The 14,146-nt window shown below is 40.0% G+C and overlaps 2 protein-coding genes across 2 annotated transcripts in view; one reads left to right on the forward strand and one right to left on the reverse strand.

The window, feature by feature from the left end:
- Nucleotides 1–13,575, reverse strand: part of B3GLCT (beta 3-glucosyltransferase) — a 93,722-nt gene extending 80,147 nt beyond the window's left edge. Inside the window, exon 1 of the mRNA XM_019474845.1 lies at nucleotides 13,569–13,575. Within this exon, the coding sequence (XP_019330390.1) occupies nucleotides 13,569–13,575 (7 nt within the window). The remainder of the gene's footprint in view (nucleotides 1–13,568) is intronic.
- HSPH1 (heat shock protein family H (Hsp110) member 1) overlaps nucleotides 13,574–14,146 on the forward strand; it is a 25,085-nt gene continuing 24,512 nt past the window's right edge. The window contains exon 1 of the mRNA XM_009290211.2: nucleotides 13,574–13,597. Within this exon, the coding sequence (XP_009288486.2) occupies nucleotides 13,574–13,597 (24 nt within the window). The remainder of the gene's footprint in view (nucleotides 13,598–14,146) is intronic.

Here is a 14,146-nt window from a genome sequence, read left to right on the forward strand (position 1 = left end):
TGGCCTTACTCACAGCCACAGTCCCTTCAGAAGTAAAGCTGCTCCAACATGGCCTTACCCATGGCTGCAGTCCCTCCAGGGCTGTACCTGCTCTGTCGTGGCCTTATCTATGGCCACATGCTTTGAGGTGCTCCAGCATGACCTCATGCACAGCCACAGATGCTTCAAGGTGTACATGGACTTATCCTTGGGCCACAATCCTGTCAGAGGTATACCTGCTGAGGCACAGACATAACCATGGCTACAGACGCTTCAAGATGTACCTGTTCTGGCATGGGCCTATCCACAGCCACAGAAGCTTCGGAGTGTCCTGATCCCACGTAGACTCATCCACAGGTCACAGTCCCTTCGACTCGAGTTCACACTGGAGTTCCAGCCTGTCCAGTACAGCAGCACAGAAACAGCAGTGATGCCCTGGCCATCTGCCAGCTGAGGCACATCACCATTGCTGTTATCAAAATGTCCCAAGCACAGCAGAGTAAGATGATAAGCAGTACAGCAAGCAGCAAAAGCAAAAAGTGGCCACTAACAAGCACTAGACTCTAATATACAGTAAAGCAAGCAAGCCCCGTGGCAAGCACAGGAGCCTGACAATTAATAGCTAAACAGCAATAACAGCTATAAATTCGATCTAGCACATTCCAACCAAACCTGTCGTTATCTCGAACACTTCAAGCCCCACATTGTTAAGCACTGCTCAGCAGTAGCGAAAACATCCCTGTATTATCAATGCTGTTTTCAGCACAAATCCAAAACATAGCCTCATACTAGCTTCTGTGAAGAAAATTAACTCTACCCCAGCCAAAACCAGCACATGTTCTTATCTTAATGACACTTGAGAGAAATCTCATCTCTAGTTGAGATATTGGAAATGCCAGTGCCATTGCTATAGGAGTAACTTTCAAACATGGATACTCTCACACCATCCCAGCACATAGGGTGTCAAAAAGCTAGTAAGTTGCATGGACTGATTAACAGAGGGCCAGGTTGTTGATGAATCATCTTCTCATGGTCATCATCAGCCGGGAACATTTTCTGGTGTAGAGTAGGAAAACAGGAGGGAGTCCCAACCTCATAGATACCCAAACAACTTCTGACAATGATGTCATAGTGTTACATTCTGCCCTGATATCTGAAGCTACCTGATACAAAGTGATAAAATACAGCAGTTGCCTTCACACCAACAACTCTGGACTATACAGGTAGCTGCTGGCCTTTTTTATCACCATCCTGAACAATTCCTGGGGGGCACACCTTCAGCATATTTGCAGGGGACACCAAGCTATCAGGGAACAGCCAAAACCCTGGAGGGCAGGGCTGCCCTTCAAAAGGCCCCTGATAAGCTTTAAAAATGGGCTGATAGAAACCTTATCTTGTTCAACAAAAACAAATGTAAAATTCTGCACCTGGGTCAGAATAACCTCATGTAATACCATCAAGCTGGGGACTGACTGGCCAGGAAGCAGCTTTGCTGGAAGAGGCCTGGGAGTCCTGGTGGTCAAGCTGAGTGTGAGAAAGCAGTGTCCTTTTGTGATAATGAAGGCCAACTATACAACAGGCTGCATTAGTAATAGCATAGTCAGCAGGACAAAAGAAGTGATTAATACCCTCTACTTGTTATTTGGAGGCAGCACCTGGACTATTCTGTACAATTTTGGGCTCACCAGCACAAGAGAGACTGTCAAACTGGAGCAAATCCACTGGACAGCCACTAAGTTGGTTAAGGGCTTGGAACACGTGGCGTACCAGGCAGGTCCGAGGTAACAGATTGTTCAGAACAGATGGAAAAAAAGACTAAAGGGGAATCTAATTGCTGCCAGCAATTACCTAGAGAGGGAAAGCTAGAGATTCTTCTCAGTAAGTGCACAGCAAGAGAATAAGCGTTCACAAGTTGCAGTAAGGGAAATTCTAAATGAAGATAACAAAAAAGTCACAGAGATTAGACACTGAGACAAGTCGGCCCAGAGAGGCTGATGAATCTCCACCTTTGGAGGCATTCAGAACTTACTGGACAGGAGCCTGAGCAACTTCAGAGGTAGCTCTGCTTTGAGCTGGCTGTTGGAGCAGAGGACCTCAAGCGGTCCTTCCCAGCCTAAATTGTTCTCTTATTCTGAGATGGTAGGGAGAAGAATAGAAAAGGACACGACACCTATCTGGCACATACCTACAGACAAAACCAGTCTGTAATTTTGGGTCTGTAAACTGTCTCCAAGCATAGAAGTTGGTATTTGCTGCCTGTTGAGGCCCCCCACTTTGGCAAAAATAATTTGGCGGTTTAAAATAATTATTTGGCAGAAAGGTCAGTCATTATTAAAGGTAAAATGATTCAATTCTGAGCTTGCCAACCATCCTTGCTCATGAATAAAGTCACCTAACAACTATCCCTTGACATGAACAAAACCACAAAACCATCCTCTGTGCAGTAAAAATAGTTTTAATTATGTCCGAAAAGGACTTCAGCGTCCTGATCTTCTTCGCTCAAACATGGGCATCTGCCTTGTCCTGCTGACTGGGGTAAGGGAAAACAAGGGCTGGAATAGTTAACCAGATGAGGAGCTTATTGAGCAAAACTGACAGTAGCAACCAGAGCACTCCACATTCCAGAAATTTTCGTTTATGAAATGGCCCTTAGGAGCCATTACAGCCTGATGTCACTTCAGAGGAACTGCACTCATCGCAGCCTGGATTAACCTCAAAGCAGTTTTAGATTATGTCCACCAGCAACTGCTCCCTTAGGAGTATTTAATTCTGCTTTTGATACAGAAAGTCAAATGGAACTGGATCACAAAAAACACAGAATGTCACATGTGGTACAGAACCATTCAAATACAGCAACATCAAGTGAACGTGACACACAGCAAATACAAAAGTCAAAAGATGTTTACGAGATTGATGTCAAAATCATAAAGAAAAATATTGCCAACCCCCCAAAAATATACAGCTCTAAACGAAAAGCACTCAGTTAAGACTCTGGAAAAACTGCTTTGTGGACAAGCCCAGTATGCTCTGCTGCTTAACAGCAATAACAAATCTTTACATAGCTCTGCAGAAACCATCACCAATCCTGAGAAAATGCCTATGAGATTCACAGTAAACCTCAAAACCTGAAGCTTTGTGTAGATGGTGTGGAACACAACTATTTTGTTGAATTTTACCTAAAAAGCTGTAAAGACTGAGTGTACTGAGTCTGGCCAGGATGGAGTTAACTTTCTTCATAGCAGCCCAGATGGTGCCATCCTTCCCCCGAGTTGAGCAAGAAGTTGGGAGGGGACGCAGCTAGGACCCAAACTGACCAAAGGCATATTCCATACCATATAAAGCTATGCTCAGCAATAAAAGCTGGGTTAGAAGAAGGTGTGGGGGGGTTGACTTCCAAGGTGGCTGTTGCTTGGAGACTGGCTGGACATTGCTTTGCTTTGAGAGGTGCTGAGCGATTGCCTTGGCATCACTTGGGTCTTTCCCCCCCTCTTTCCTTCACTTACTAAACTGTCTTTATCTCAACCCACAACTTTTCTTGCTTTTGCTCTTCCTCTATGCAGTGTCCTGCTGGGGGAGGGGAGGGAGTGAGCAAGCAGCTGTGTGTGTGCTCAGCTGTTGGCCAGGGTCAACCCACAACAGTTGGTAACTATCTTCTCTAAATCAGTAACAATTTTGTCTTTTCATCACCATTATTTGGCAGTGAATTTACTGTAACAGATCAGGGATCTTGGTCTGAATAATAAGTGTGAAAGACAAATTATTGTTTCTAGCAGATTAATCTACTACAGAATGTACAATATTAAAATCACAGGGTGGGATCGGACAGGACTTAGAAGAAACCTCAAGAGGTCATTTCATTCACATCTGCTCACAGCAGGACCATGCTACCTCTCAGAGCATGGAGACACCAGAAATCAAAAGCATCTTTCAGCTGTGCAAAGCATTGACTCCCAGTTCCTGGCTGACACTGAACTCCAAACCCCGTGGGAGCCAAAAGGTACAGTATCAGCTGAGTAGTCCCTACAGAAAGAAAAGAAAAATACAACCTATCACTTCTTCAACCACAGTTCCTAGTCCTCCTCTATCTCCTCCCTCCCAGTTCCAGCCAGAAGGCACAATGCACTGGGTCTAAACCATTTTGACAGCTGTTTGAAATCCCTGTCATTAGAAGCTGCTATGGAAAGTCTACCTTAGTATTTACGTCTCACAATTGGAATGATTCTTTCTGATGTCCGACTTAAATCTTCCTTGTTTTAATTTTAGGACATTACTTCTTATCACATCCCTTATGGGCCTAAAGAAAGTCCTTACCTAGTTTTTCAGTACTTGAGAAATAATATCATGTTTCTTTTCAATTTCTTTTCCCACTAAAAAGAATAAAAAAGTAGGATTCTTCTAATGTTAAATCCTCACTGGTTCTCATAGCGTGTATTTAAAGCATCTGTCCCATTTTTCAGCTCTGAAACTGGACTATCTGTTACTCCAAGTTTACTTGTGAGGCTCTAAATGTTTGAAGAATGAAAGATCTTGAACTTGCAGAGCTGCACTGCTATCAGTTCTAGAGCAGTATAAACAGATAGAGCTGGTCAGATTACGGATTACAAACAGATAATCCAAGAAATTTATTTTAATAATCTGTTCTTGAATTTTGTAGTTAGTTCAGATTCTAGCGAACACATTCCTTACAAGTCTGAACAGTGCAAACTTCTGCAGGTAGCAGGTTCATAAGCGGTTTATAGCAGATACTACCGATACATGATTTGTTATTGTTTCTGATAACTCAACTGGATGGCAACATTTTCAGAGAATAAGAAATTCTTTTACACAGATTTCTATTTATGCTAAAATTGTGGTATCTTTAGGTTGAACAGCCAACATACATGCAAACGGGGGGGGTTAATAAAAAAAAAAAAAAAAATCACTGGTACTCTTTCAGCTTTCATCAGAAAGGTCAGTCCTAACACTGACCTACATAACTCCGACGTTGCTCTGCTATGAGATTTTCTGAAACAACTGCAAAACTTAATTCTGCACTTTTGCCCCAAATAGAGCCATAAACTACAAATTAACCCAAGTACTGTATTCCTTTTTACCAGCTCATTCAGTTCCACAGTAGTAAATACTGTGTAACTGGTAGGTCAATTTTCAAAATGCAGTCTCTGACAGTTTACTGTAATTAATCTAATGGCAAAATGCTATTAGTTATCTACTATTATCTACTATTTGAGTATTTTGCTCTGTACAATAAATTTAATGAACCCTGGAAAAAAATTTATACCAGTAGCTAAAAGAGGTATTTGTCTCATGCTTTTATACCAGTAATACATTAAATTTGAAAGTAACTCACATACAAATGTCTCCTGATCTGGAACAAACTTTGTACCTGCCAGCAAGGAGATCAAGAACCAATTAAAAAGACCTAAATACATCTTAAAAGTAAACTTAGAGGAGATCTTGCCCTTACAGAAACATATAATGGTATCTGATATGTCAGCCATGTCACCGACGCAAATCAGCTTTTAAATAAAAAAATCATTTTACACTGAAGTTTTGTTAAAGACAATAAAACACGCAGGTGCTATTCCTGCTTTTTACATTAGTGCACAGCTTCACTACAGGGTGGCTGGGGCACACGCACACGAAAGCAGATTGGCTGTAAAGAGTATCTTTCTATTTCAGTCAAGAGCTTCACAGAAGATCTGCAGATCAGCACTTGAAATCAGATGACAGTTCCTTAAACTAAGCAACATCAGTTCTTGGTCAAAAATCCGTTACCATTTAAAGCAAGCTAAAAAAAGAAAAGAAAGAAGGCTACTAGTTCTGCTTTTTGACTTGCCTTATATAGTTATGCTAAAGGAAAAAAGGGAGCTGAGCCAACACTGTAAAACTTAAGCTAGAAGGCATCTATATGGTGGCTTATGTGAGGCAATGGTGCCACCCAATGTCCAGAAGTTATACATAAGCTTGTTTTTCTTTATTGATGTAAGAGCAAGCAAAAAAACCAACAACAAACCGTATGTAATGCTTATTAGTAATCATACCTCTATGTCGAGGCTTGGCTCAGACCTCAGATTAACAGATGTGGTAAATTTCAGAACAGGCAAATATTTCATATTCCTTTTGTTTCAGCTTGAATTCTCTGTAAAATGGATATTAGCATAGCCCCGGTAAATCCAGACAAGCTGTCAAAACACATTTACCAGCATTTTCCTAAGGTCCTCATTATTTTAGTTTCTCACTTTTGGGGCCCACCCAGTTGGGACCTCTCATAGGAATCGGTCTTCAGCATGTTCCAAGCAGTGCATGGACTTTACTATGCCACTACTAAAATCAAATCTCTTGCACAACAATCCAGTTTTCATCCACAGAACCCTAAATCCAGCCCATGTTCAAAGGACAGTAACTTTTTAGAAAGGCAACCATCCATAACTATGAAGAATTCAAACAAGTTTATCATATTGGAAAAGTTTACCAGGACATCATTAATGACAGTCACTGTTAAAAGCGTACATCTCCATTTTGTTTTGAATTTCGCTCTCGTCCTTCTACTAGAGGAACATTACCTGACTACATCTAAAATAAAAAAATGCTCTGATAAGCATATACCTCTTTCTTGTATAAGTAATTCTAAGTCTATAAGTAAATCTAAACAACGGATTATTTATACCACTTTGCAGAACATGCTTTCTACACTATAAAGCATGCTGCCAGCTCTTTGAGCTATCTTCAACTCTTCCAAATCATCTATAAATGTAAATACAACAAACTACACACAGCAAGTCACACTTATGTTTACACAAGCATCCACATTACAAAAAGTAGTCTTGTGTTAAGATCTATATCCCTGTAGTAGAACGTTCTGATAGTTTTTCAAATACTACGTCTTTCTTCCCACTTGCTACTCCTTTATACAACTATGGATTTGTGCTGCTTTATTTTCACCATATTCATAACTGAATCTTACAGACACCTGACAAATAAACAAGCTCCCTTCATAGTAGTTTCTCACTTTTGGGGCCCACCCAGTTGGGACCTCTCATAGGAATCGGTCTTCAGCATGTTCCAAGCAGTGCATGGACTTTACTATGCCACTACTAAAATCAAATCTCTTGCACAACAATCCAGTTTTCATCCACAGAACCCTAAATCCAGCCCATGTTCAAAGGACAGTAACTTTTTAGAAAGGCAACCATCCATAACTATGAAGAATTCAAACAAGTTTATCATATTGGAAAAGTTTACCAGGACATCATTAATGACAGTCACTGTTAAAAGCGTACATCTCCATTTTGTTTTGAATTTCGCTCTCGTCCTTCTACTAGAGGAACATTACCTGACTACATCTAAAATAAAAAAATGCTCTGATAAGCATATACCTCTTTCTTGTATAAGTAATTCTAAGTCTATAAGTAAATCTAAACAACGGATTATTTATACCACTTTGCAGAACATGCTTTCTACACTATAAAGCATGCTGCCAGCTCTTTGAGCTATCTTCAACTCTTCCAAATCATCTATAAATGTAAATACAACAAACTACACACAGCAAGTCACACTTATGTTTACACAAGCATCCACATTACAAAAAGTAGTCTTGTGTTAAGATCTATATCCCTGTAGTAGAACGTTCTGATAGTTTTTCAAATACTACGTCTTTCTTCCCACTTGCTACTCCTTTATACAACTATGGGTTTGTGCTGCTGTATTTTCACCATATTCATAACTGAATCTTACAGTCACCTGACAAATAAACAAGCTCCATTCATAGGCCCTTAATTTCCAGAATACATATAATATTTCTTAGTCAAGCATATTCAATTTTTTTTTCTTCAAAAGAATAATTTTCATAGTTTTGTATGTACCACCTTTGAGATATTTCCTGAGGAGAAGGAAGCAATTTGACCTGTTAATTATTCAGCCTGTTGATTTTTAACTTTCAATATTTGATATTCTATCCAGCAGATTTTTGTAGCTTTCATATGAAGACAGTTTGAAGTTTTAAATTATCAAAATACATTTTATTAACAGATTTCTGTGGCAGCATGTTTAATATAGTCATATATTTATAATAGCTAATTTATTCTAAGTATAGCTATAGACATGCTATAAATACTTAAAGGAAACTTTTATAGTACTCCATTTGTGGCAATTGTTGACTTTGTGATAATGCAAGCAGAGAAATAACATACCTGCATTTCTTATTAGAGAAAAATATACAAGTGTTGGATTTGTGTATGCACAGGCACAGTACTATGCACACACACTTTTAAAAGATGTTTTATTACATGCTCTTTCAAAGCATGCTTACTGTAAGTGGTAGTGTATATCTATCTAGTTAGTTATCTTTTTATACTGTTCAGGCCTAACTGCTTAGTCAGTATATTTTCAGTAAGTTAATGAAAAAGACAAAGAAATTAGTTTCTTAGTGTCTGTACAGAAGATACTGATATTATATTGGTTGGTTGGTTTTTTGTTGTTGTTTTTTTTGGTGGTGGGTTTTTTTTACATAAGTCAAAATTTGAACAGTCTTTGAAGTGCTTGATATATTTTCTAGTGAAAAAATGCCTTGGATTACTGTCAGAAATTCATAACAAGTACATGTCATACTAATACTGCAAGTGTTATTTTTAAAACATTCTACCAATGTTGAAAGACAAGGAGTCTGCATAATCCATGCACATCTAATTAGCACTGCGTCATATAAATGATACATAATGATTTGGCAGCATATTGCCAGATGGTTTGCTATCAGATCAAGTAGTAATAACTTAGCTTCTTTTTCTCCATTCCCCCCCCCAATTTTCATTTATATCCATTTTCATTCCTCTACTTAAAAATAACATTCAGTTCTTTTAATTTTATATACTTTATATACACAAACCAGGTCAAAAAACCTGATTTATTTAAAATCCAGACTGCCTCCTTGCTTTGCAATCTTTTTGCTTTTACAAGTGAATTTATTTCATTAATTGCACTTAGGCATCAGAGAGTTTATGCAAACAAATTCCATATTTACTTAAAAACTGTTCAACTCTTCACTACTTCCAATTAGCAATGTGCAGCTGGTCACCTACATTACATTTGTTTTGCACCATAATCCTACTGTCCGATTTTCTTACTCAAAACACTTCTTGTGTCTAAGCAACATGAAAAAAACCCAGGTTATGAGGTAATTATAAACACATAATCAATCAAGTTAAAGTATTTGAGATTCATGAACACTTAAGATTTAGTATTATTTGAATGTTCCTGAACTCCATAATTTTGTATCTTAAAATATTTATTGTACACTTACCTTGCTGTACTAAGTTTATTAAATACAAAGTAAATAAAATGTAAGTGTTCTTTTTCCTAAAATCTTCACATTTTCCAGTAGGACAATCCAGTTGTTTAAGTGAAAGGATGAAAACATCTGTACATCGAAGCGATTAGAACTAAGAAGTTTACAATAACCTTGGCATTGTAACTTTTAACTTACCTTCTCCACCTTTGCATTATTTAGTTTCAGTCTTAGTTTTGTGTTTTTCTAATCCAAAGAACGCTTAATCAACATCAGACAGTAATGGTAGTTTCCCAGCAATCAAAGCAAACATTCACGATTACAATTTTTGAGGAATTCACGTTAACCTCAAAAGCAAAGCCTGCTTGATTTTAATTCATGTTTTATAAGCACACAGATCTATTAATAGGTGTGGAAAAAAAAAATCACAGAAAAAGGACATCCTTGTATTTGGATTAAAAAGTTACTTTTGGGTTAAGAGTCTTATTCAGAGTGTCAGGAAGATAAAGCATCACCCCCTTGGTTACTCTGGGATTTGGATCCATGCTATGCTGTCTGTTAAAGTAGGCTGATACATCGGCAGAGCCGTGAAGAGTCACATTAGAATTTGCCAAGTGCTGAGGCTTTTATCAGGAAGCATGCAAAAATCTATCAAGCGAAGTTTATTTGCCTTACCCGAGAGGCTGTGCATTTTGTTTAAAGTGGATATTCCCCCCAGTAGGGATGCTCTAAACAATACAGCTCAGCTGTCAAACCTTTAGAAAGCAGTGCCCATTGGTTGCTATGCTTCAGACTGCTTACACTACCGCGTTGGTGACATATCCTCTTCATTCTTTCTTTCTTTCTCCAGGATGAGTATGCGGATCGAGGTATTAACAAAGATAATACCGTAGAACATTATCATTAACACTTCCTATACAGGAGAGACCAAAAAAAGGCCAAATTAAAATACTTAGCTATTTTACAAGCATCATGTGTTACCTATTGCTTCATATAGTTGAATAAACATTTGGCATTTAATATTATTTTCCTTATTACTATAATCTTTTTCACTTGATTTACAAAATGTTTATATATATGAAAATAAATATACAGTGGTAATATAGTGGTATGAAAAACAGTGTAAAAAAGGAGCTGTAGTACAGATTGTACAGCAAGGGTGAGACTACTGCAGCTACCTAGTGAATTAATTCATATTTCCAGAGAACCATAACTTGATAGGAACATCAGTCTTTCTCTGGAATAAGCAATGATCTCAAATGCCCTCTACCCTTTAAAACTTAGCCTGGAACCCAAGAACAAATGAACCCCAATCTCATCAGGTTTGCATTAAAGACCTTCTCAAATGATGAGAGACAGAAATGGTGCAGAAGCTTTGATTGACCAGCATGTCCATCATGCATTATCATAAGAGCCAACTGCTCACGGTTACAGAATGTCAGCTGCTGTAAAGCTGGCATAGGCAACCTCCAAACAGATTAGAACGATAGCATGGGCTGGAATGCACCTCAATCCACAAATGGAAAGTGAGAACATATATAAAGTCCCCAGAGAAATGATACAGACACCTATTTACTTGTAATGCAGTGTTTAGATGTTGCCTGCCTATGCTGGGACGGGCTTTCCTGTTTTAAATAAAATATGAAGATTACGTACAAAGAATGCTGCCTCTACTGTCCCAACAGAGCTCCTGTACATCTCTGTTTGGGCCCCTGGTAACATCGCAGAAATCTAAGCACTCAGTAGATTCCTGTGTTATGTTCTGTGATGCCTGGCCTTCCACAGGGACATTAGCCAGCCCTCTTTAGTTCACTTAGGTCATGTTTTATAATGGTAATATTCCCTGTATAGACACTAATATCATTCTACCTCTACACCCCATGACAGTTTACCAACATTAGGACTGGTTTAACAGATGAGATAACTCCTGTTCCCATGTCAAATTCAGTTTCTTAACACTCTCTTTAATGCTCTGGTAGAGGCCACAACATAGAATATCCAGTACCAAATACGAAAATAATTCTTTAAAGGCCTCACCAGCTACCATTTTAAAGCATTGCTTGCACTGATGAAGGCCAGATTGCTGTTTTCTCCAAGTCAGAACGTGGACATGTTTAAAGAAGCCCTTAACTGTCACAGGCAGTAAGAGCACCTACATAGCTGAACTCCCTGTGCATCTGAGGAATAAAGGAAAATCCAGAATAGATACTTTTTTGTCACCAAACCATCTCCTTATTTACCATAAGCTAAACACCTAAGTAGATAGAATATTTGGGTAGACTGAGCAACACTCATCCTAACTGTGCAAGGCAACCTTAAAAAGTTGAAAAACATGGCTCAATCATTATATTCTGGTAACAAGCTGCAGTAGTTGGTGCATTGCAAAAACACAAAGGTTGAAACAGAGCATCCGTGTGTAAGAATCCAATATCCCACTGAACAATGAGAAAGCAAGAACAGCAGAACCTTCCTCTTCCCTTCCTAGCAGCATTAAGATCCCAGACTACATGAGAGGTACCAAGGAGAACATTAACAGAAATTTCGCATCAGGCCAGCATGTCTATCCACACAGCCATTCAGTAAAGGCTGATGTGACAATCAAGGGGAAGGGCAGCACACCGGTTGTTCTCAGTTTCTGTACTCACAAGCTTTCCAACACAAGTAAACCCCAGCAGAAGTTATTTACAGTGTTTCCCCCCCCCCCATATGAGACAGTTGATTGTCCCTATGTAACCCATACTATCTCTAGTTCAGAAAGGAGCGACACCCAGAGTCTCCGCATCATTGGAAGAAAGAACCAAGAGTTTTAAGGGTTTTTTTCTAGACTTTTTAAAGAAAGTTTATCATCTCATCTCCACAGCCCTTGGTAAATCACAGTTTTAATGATTCCAATCTTGCTGGCTCTATCCAGAGCATCAGTCTAGCCAGATAGATGCGAATCTTCTCACTGTCAGGCCTAACCAGCGTGTTAACCTTAGCCGACCAATGACGTATCATTTCTTGATGGCTCTTTGATCTTGTATTTGTTGGCTTTCATCAGTGATGAAAAACAGGGGGTTGTTATTCATGGCATAACAGTCAAACTTGTTCCTCCACAGAGCACCTCAGGGTGGTACATGGGCCGCGTCCACAGCCACAGCGTTTCCAGCCTACAGAATGCTGGCTATGTGCAGTACCGGCTACCCTTTCAGAACGGCCCTCACTGCTATTTCGGCTGCCCCAGGCCCAGCCTTAGGGACCATCTCAAGCAAGCATCTTACCACTATTACCGACCTCAGCAGTTCTCATCTCCCCTTTACTCCTCCCTGTCCCTCGACGCCACTTACAGTTCCACACTGGGAATTCACCTCACAGATGACGCAAGTCACTATCAATATGTGCTTCTGCTCTAGGCCAGGAAAGAAAAACTTTATTCCTATACTGGGATCCCAGTTCACTGAAGCCATAACTCAACCACTGCACCGCACAACACTGTAGTGCACCATCAGACAGATGGTGCCAGCAGAGTAACTTCCAAATTCACTGCTGAGCTTAACATTTTTCTCCCTTTAGAGAGCAGCTGCAAATCTGGGCAAACAGTCAAGTTTTTCTTATTTCTATTCAAGGATAAACAATTTACAGTGAAGGAGAAAAAGCAAAAGGAATGTTTGGCATCTACTTTTATAATCTCTGGTGACACTTAAACTAGTGGGTATGCTGTATGTTTATCATTTGCCACAACAGGATTTTCTAAACAATCACTGAAAATACTAGGCACCCAGCTTCTTGTCAGAAAAGAGCAGGACATTTAAGCACCTAAAGACTTTGAAGAGGTCTACTTCCTCATTTAAAATTGGAAGTGCATTATCAGGGATATTTACCATGTCAAGCAGGGACAGGAAACCTCATCAACATACACATACACCTTAGTGTTGGCCAACCTGTCAGATTATTCTGAAGTTGTAAGTTACACCCTCAGCTACAGTCACACAACGGTCTCAATGGATTTTTCAGCTATGCGGCTCCTCTGAAACAGGCAAGCATTATTTTAGGACACTAATTCCTCCCCATATATACTCAGGAGGGGTCAAGATCCAACACAGAGCTGAATGTTACTCAACTCTGAAACGAAGCTTTAGCAGAGATAGATTACTACAGTGCAGTATCTAGAAAGGGAGTAGGGGCAGAATACTGACATTTTGCTTCTTCCACAGAGGGACACTCAGGACTCTGAATGCAACCATCTCTCCCTGCCCTTCGTAACAGCTAGGACCAGAAGGGCAATATATAACAGATATACCACTGATAAGCGAAATCATGATCTGCGTACCCGCCATGCCTCCATATGGAATGCAGGAGGTTAGGGCCTGCCTGTAGCAGGGGATGGGGTCCTGAACAAACAGCTAGAGCTAGGCAGCTAGGAGGCAACAGGACATTTGTATTATAGTGGATTGTGGCACTGGACACAGAGATAAAAGTCCTCTTAAGGAGGGCAAGCGATCTGTAGCATTAATATATTTAACCTGTTACTTTTTGCTAGCCCTAAGAGCACCTCAACAACATGGTGGGGAGATACCTATAACAATGTGATAGTGATAGTTGACTCTACAGAGAGGTTTCCCAGTGTGTTAGAGGAGTGAGGATATTGTCACAGACAGCTGCTGATCTTCCATTCTCCCACACATACAGGCTCAGCAAAATACAAGTTCCTCGAACTGTAGAGCTGAGCAACGCACTCAGACAGCAGAGCACCGCTGCACTTCACCTGTGCCCCAGCGGTTTCCTCACTCAGCCCCTGCCACCGTACTCCCTCCGTGGTTGGCAGGCCCTGCGGCCTCCGGGCCGCTCCACCCCGACCGCCAAGGCTGGAGCCCTTCCCCCGCCACACCCGGCTACACACAGGCTCGT

The sequence above is a fragment of the Aptenodytes forsteri genome, unplaced genomic scaffold (assembly GCF_000699145.1).
Source record: "Aptenodytes forsteri isolate BGI_AS27 unplaced genomic scaffold, ASM69914v1 Scaffold155, whole genome shotgun sequence".
Lineage (NCBI taxonomy): Eukaryota > Metazoa > Chordata > Aves > Sphenisciformes > Spheniscidae > Aptenodytes > Aptenodytes forsteri.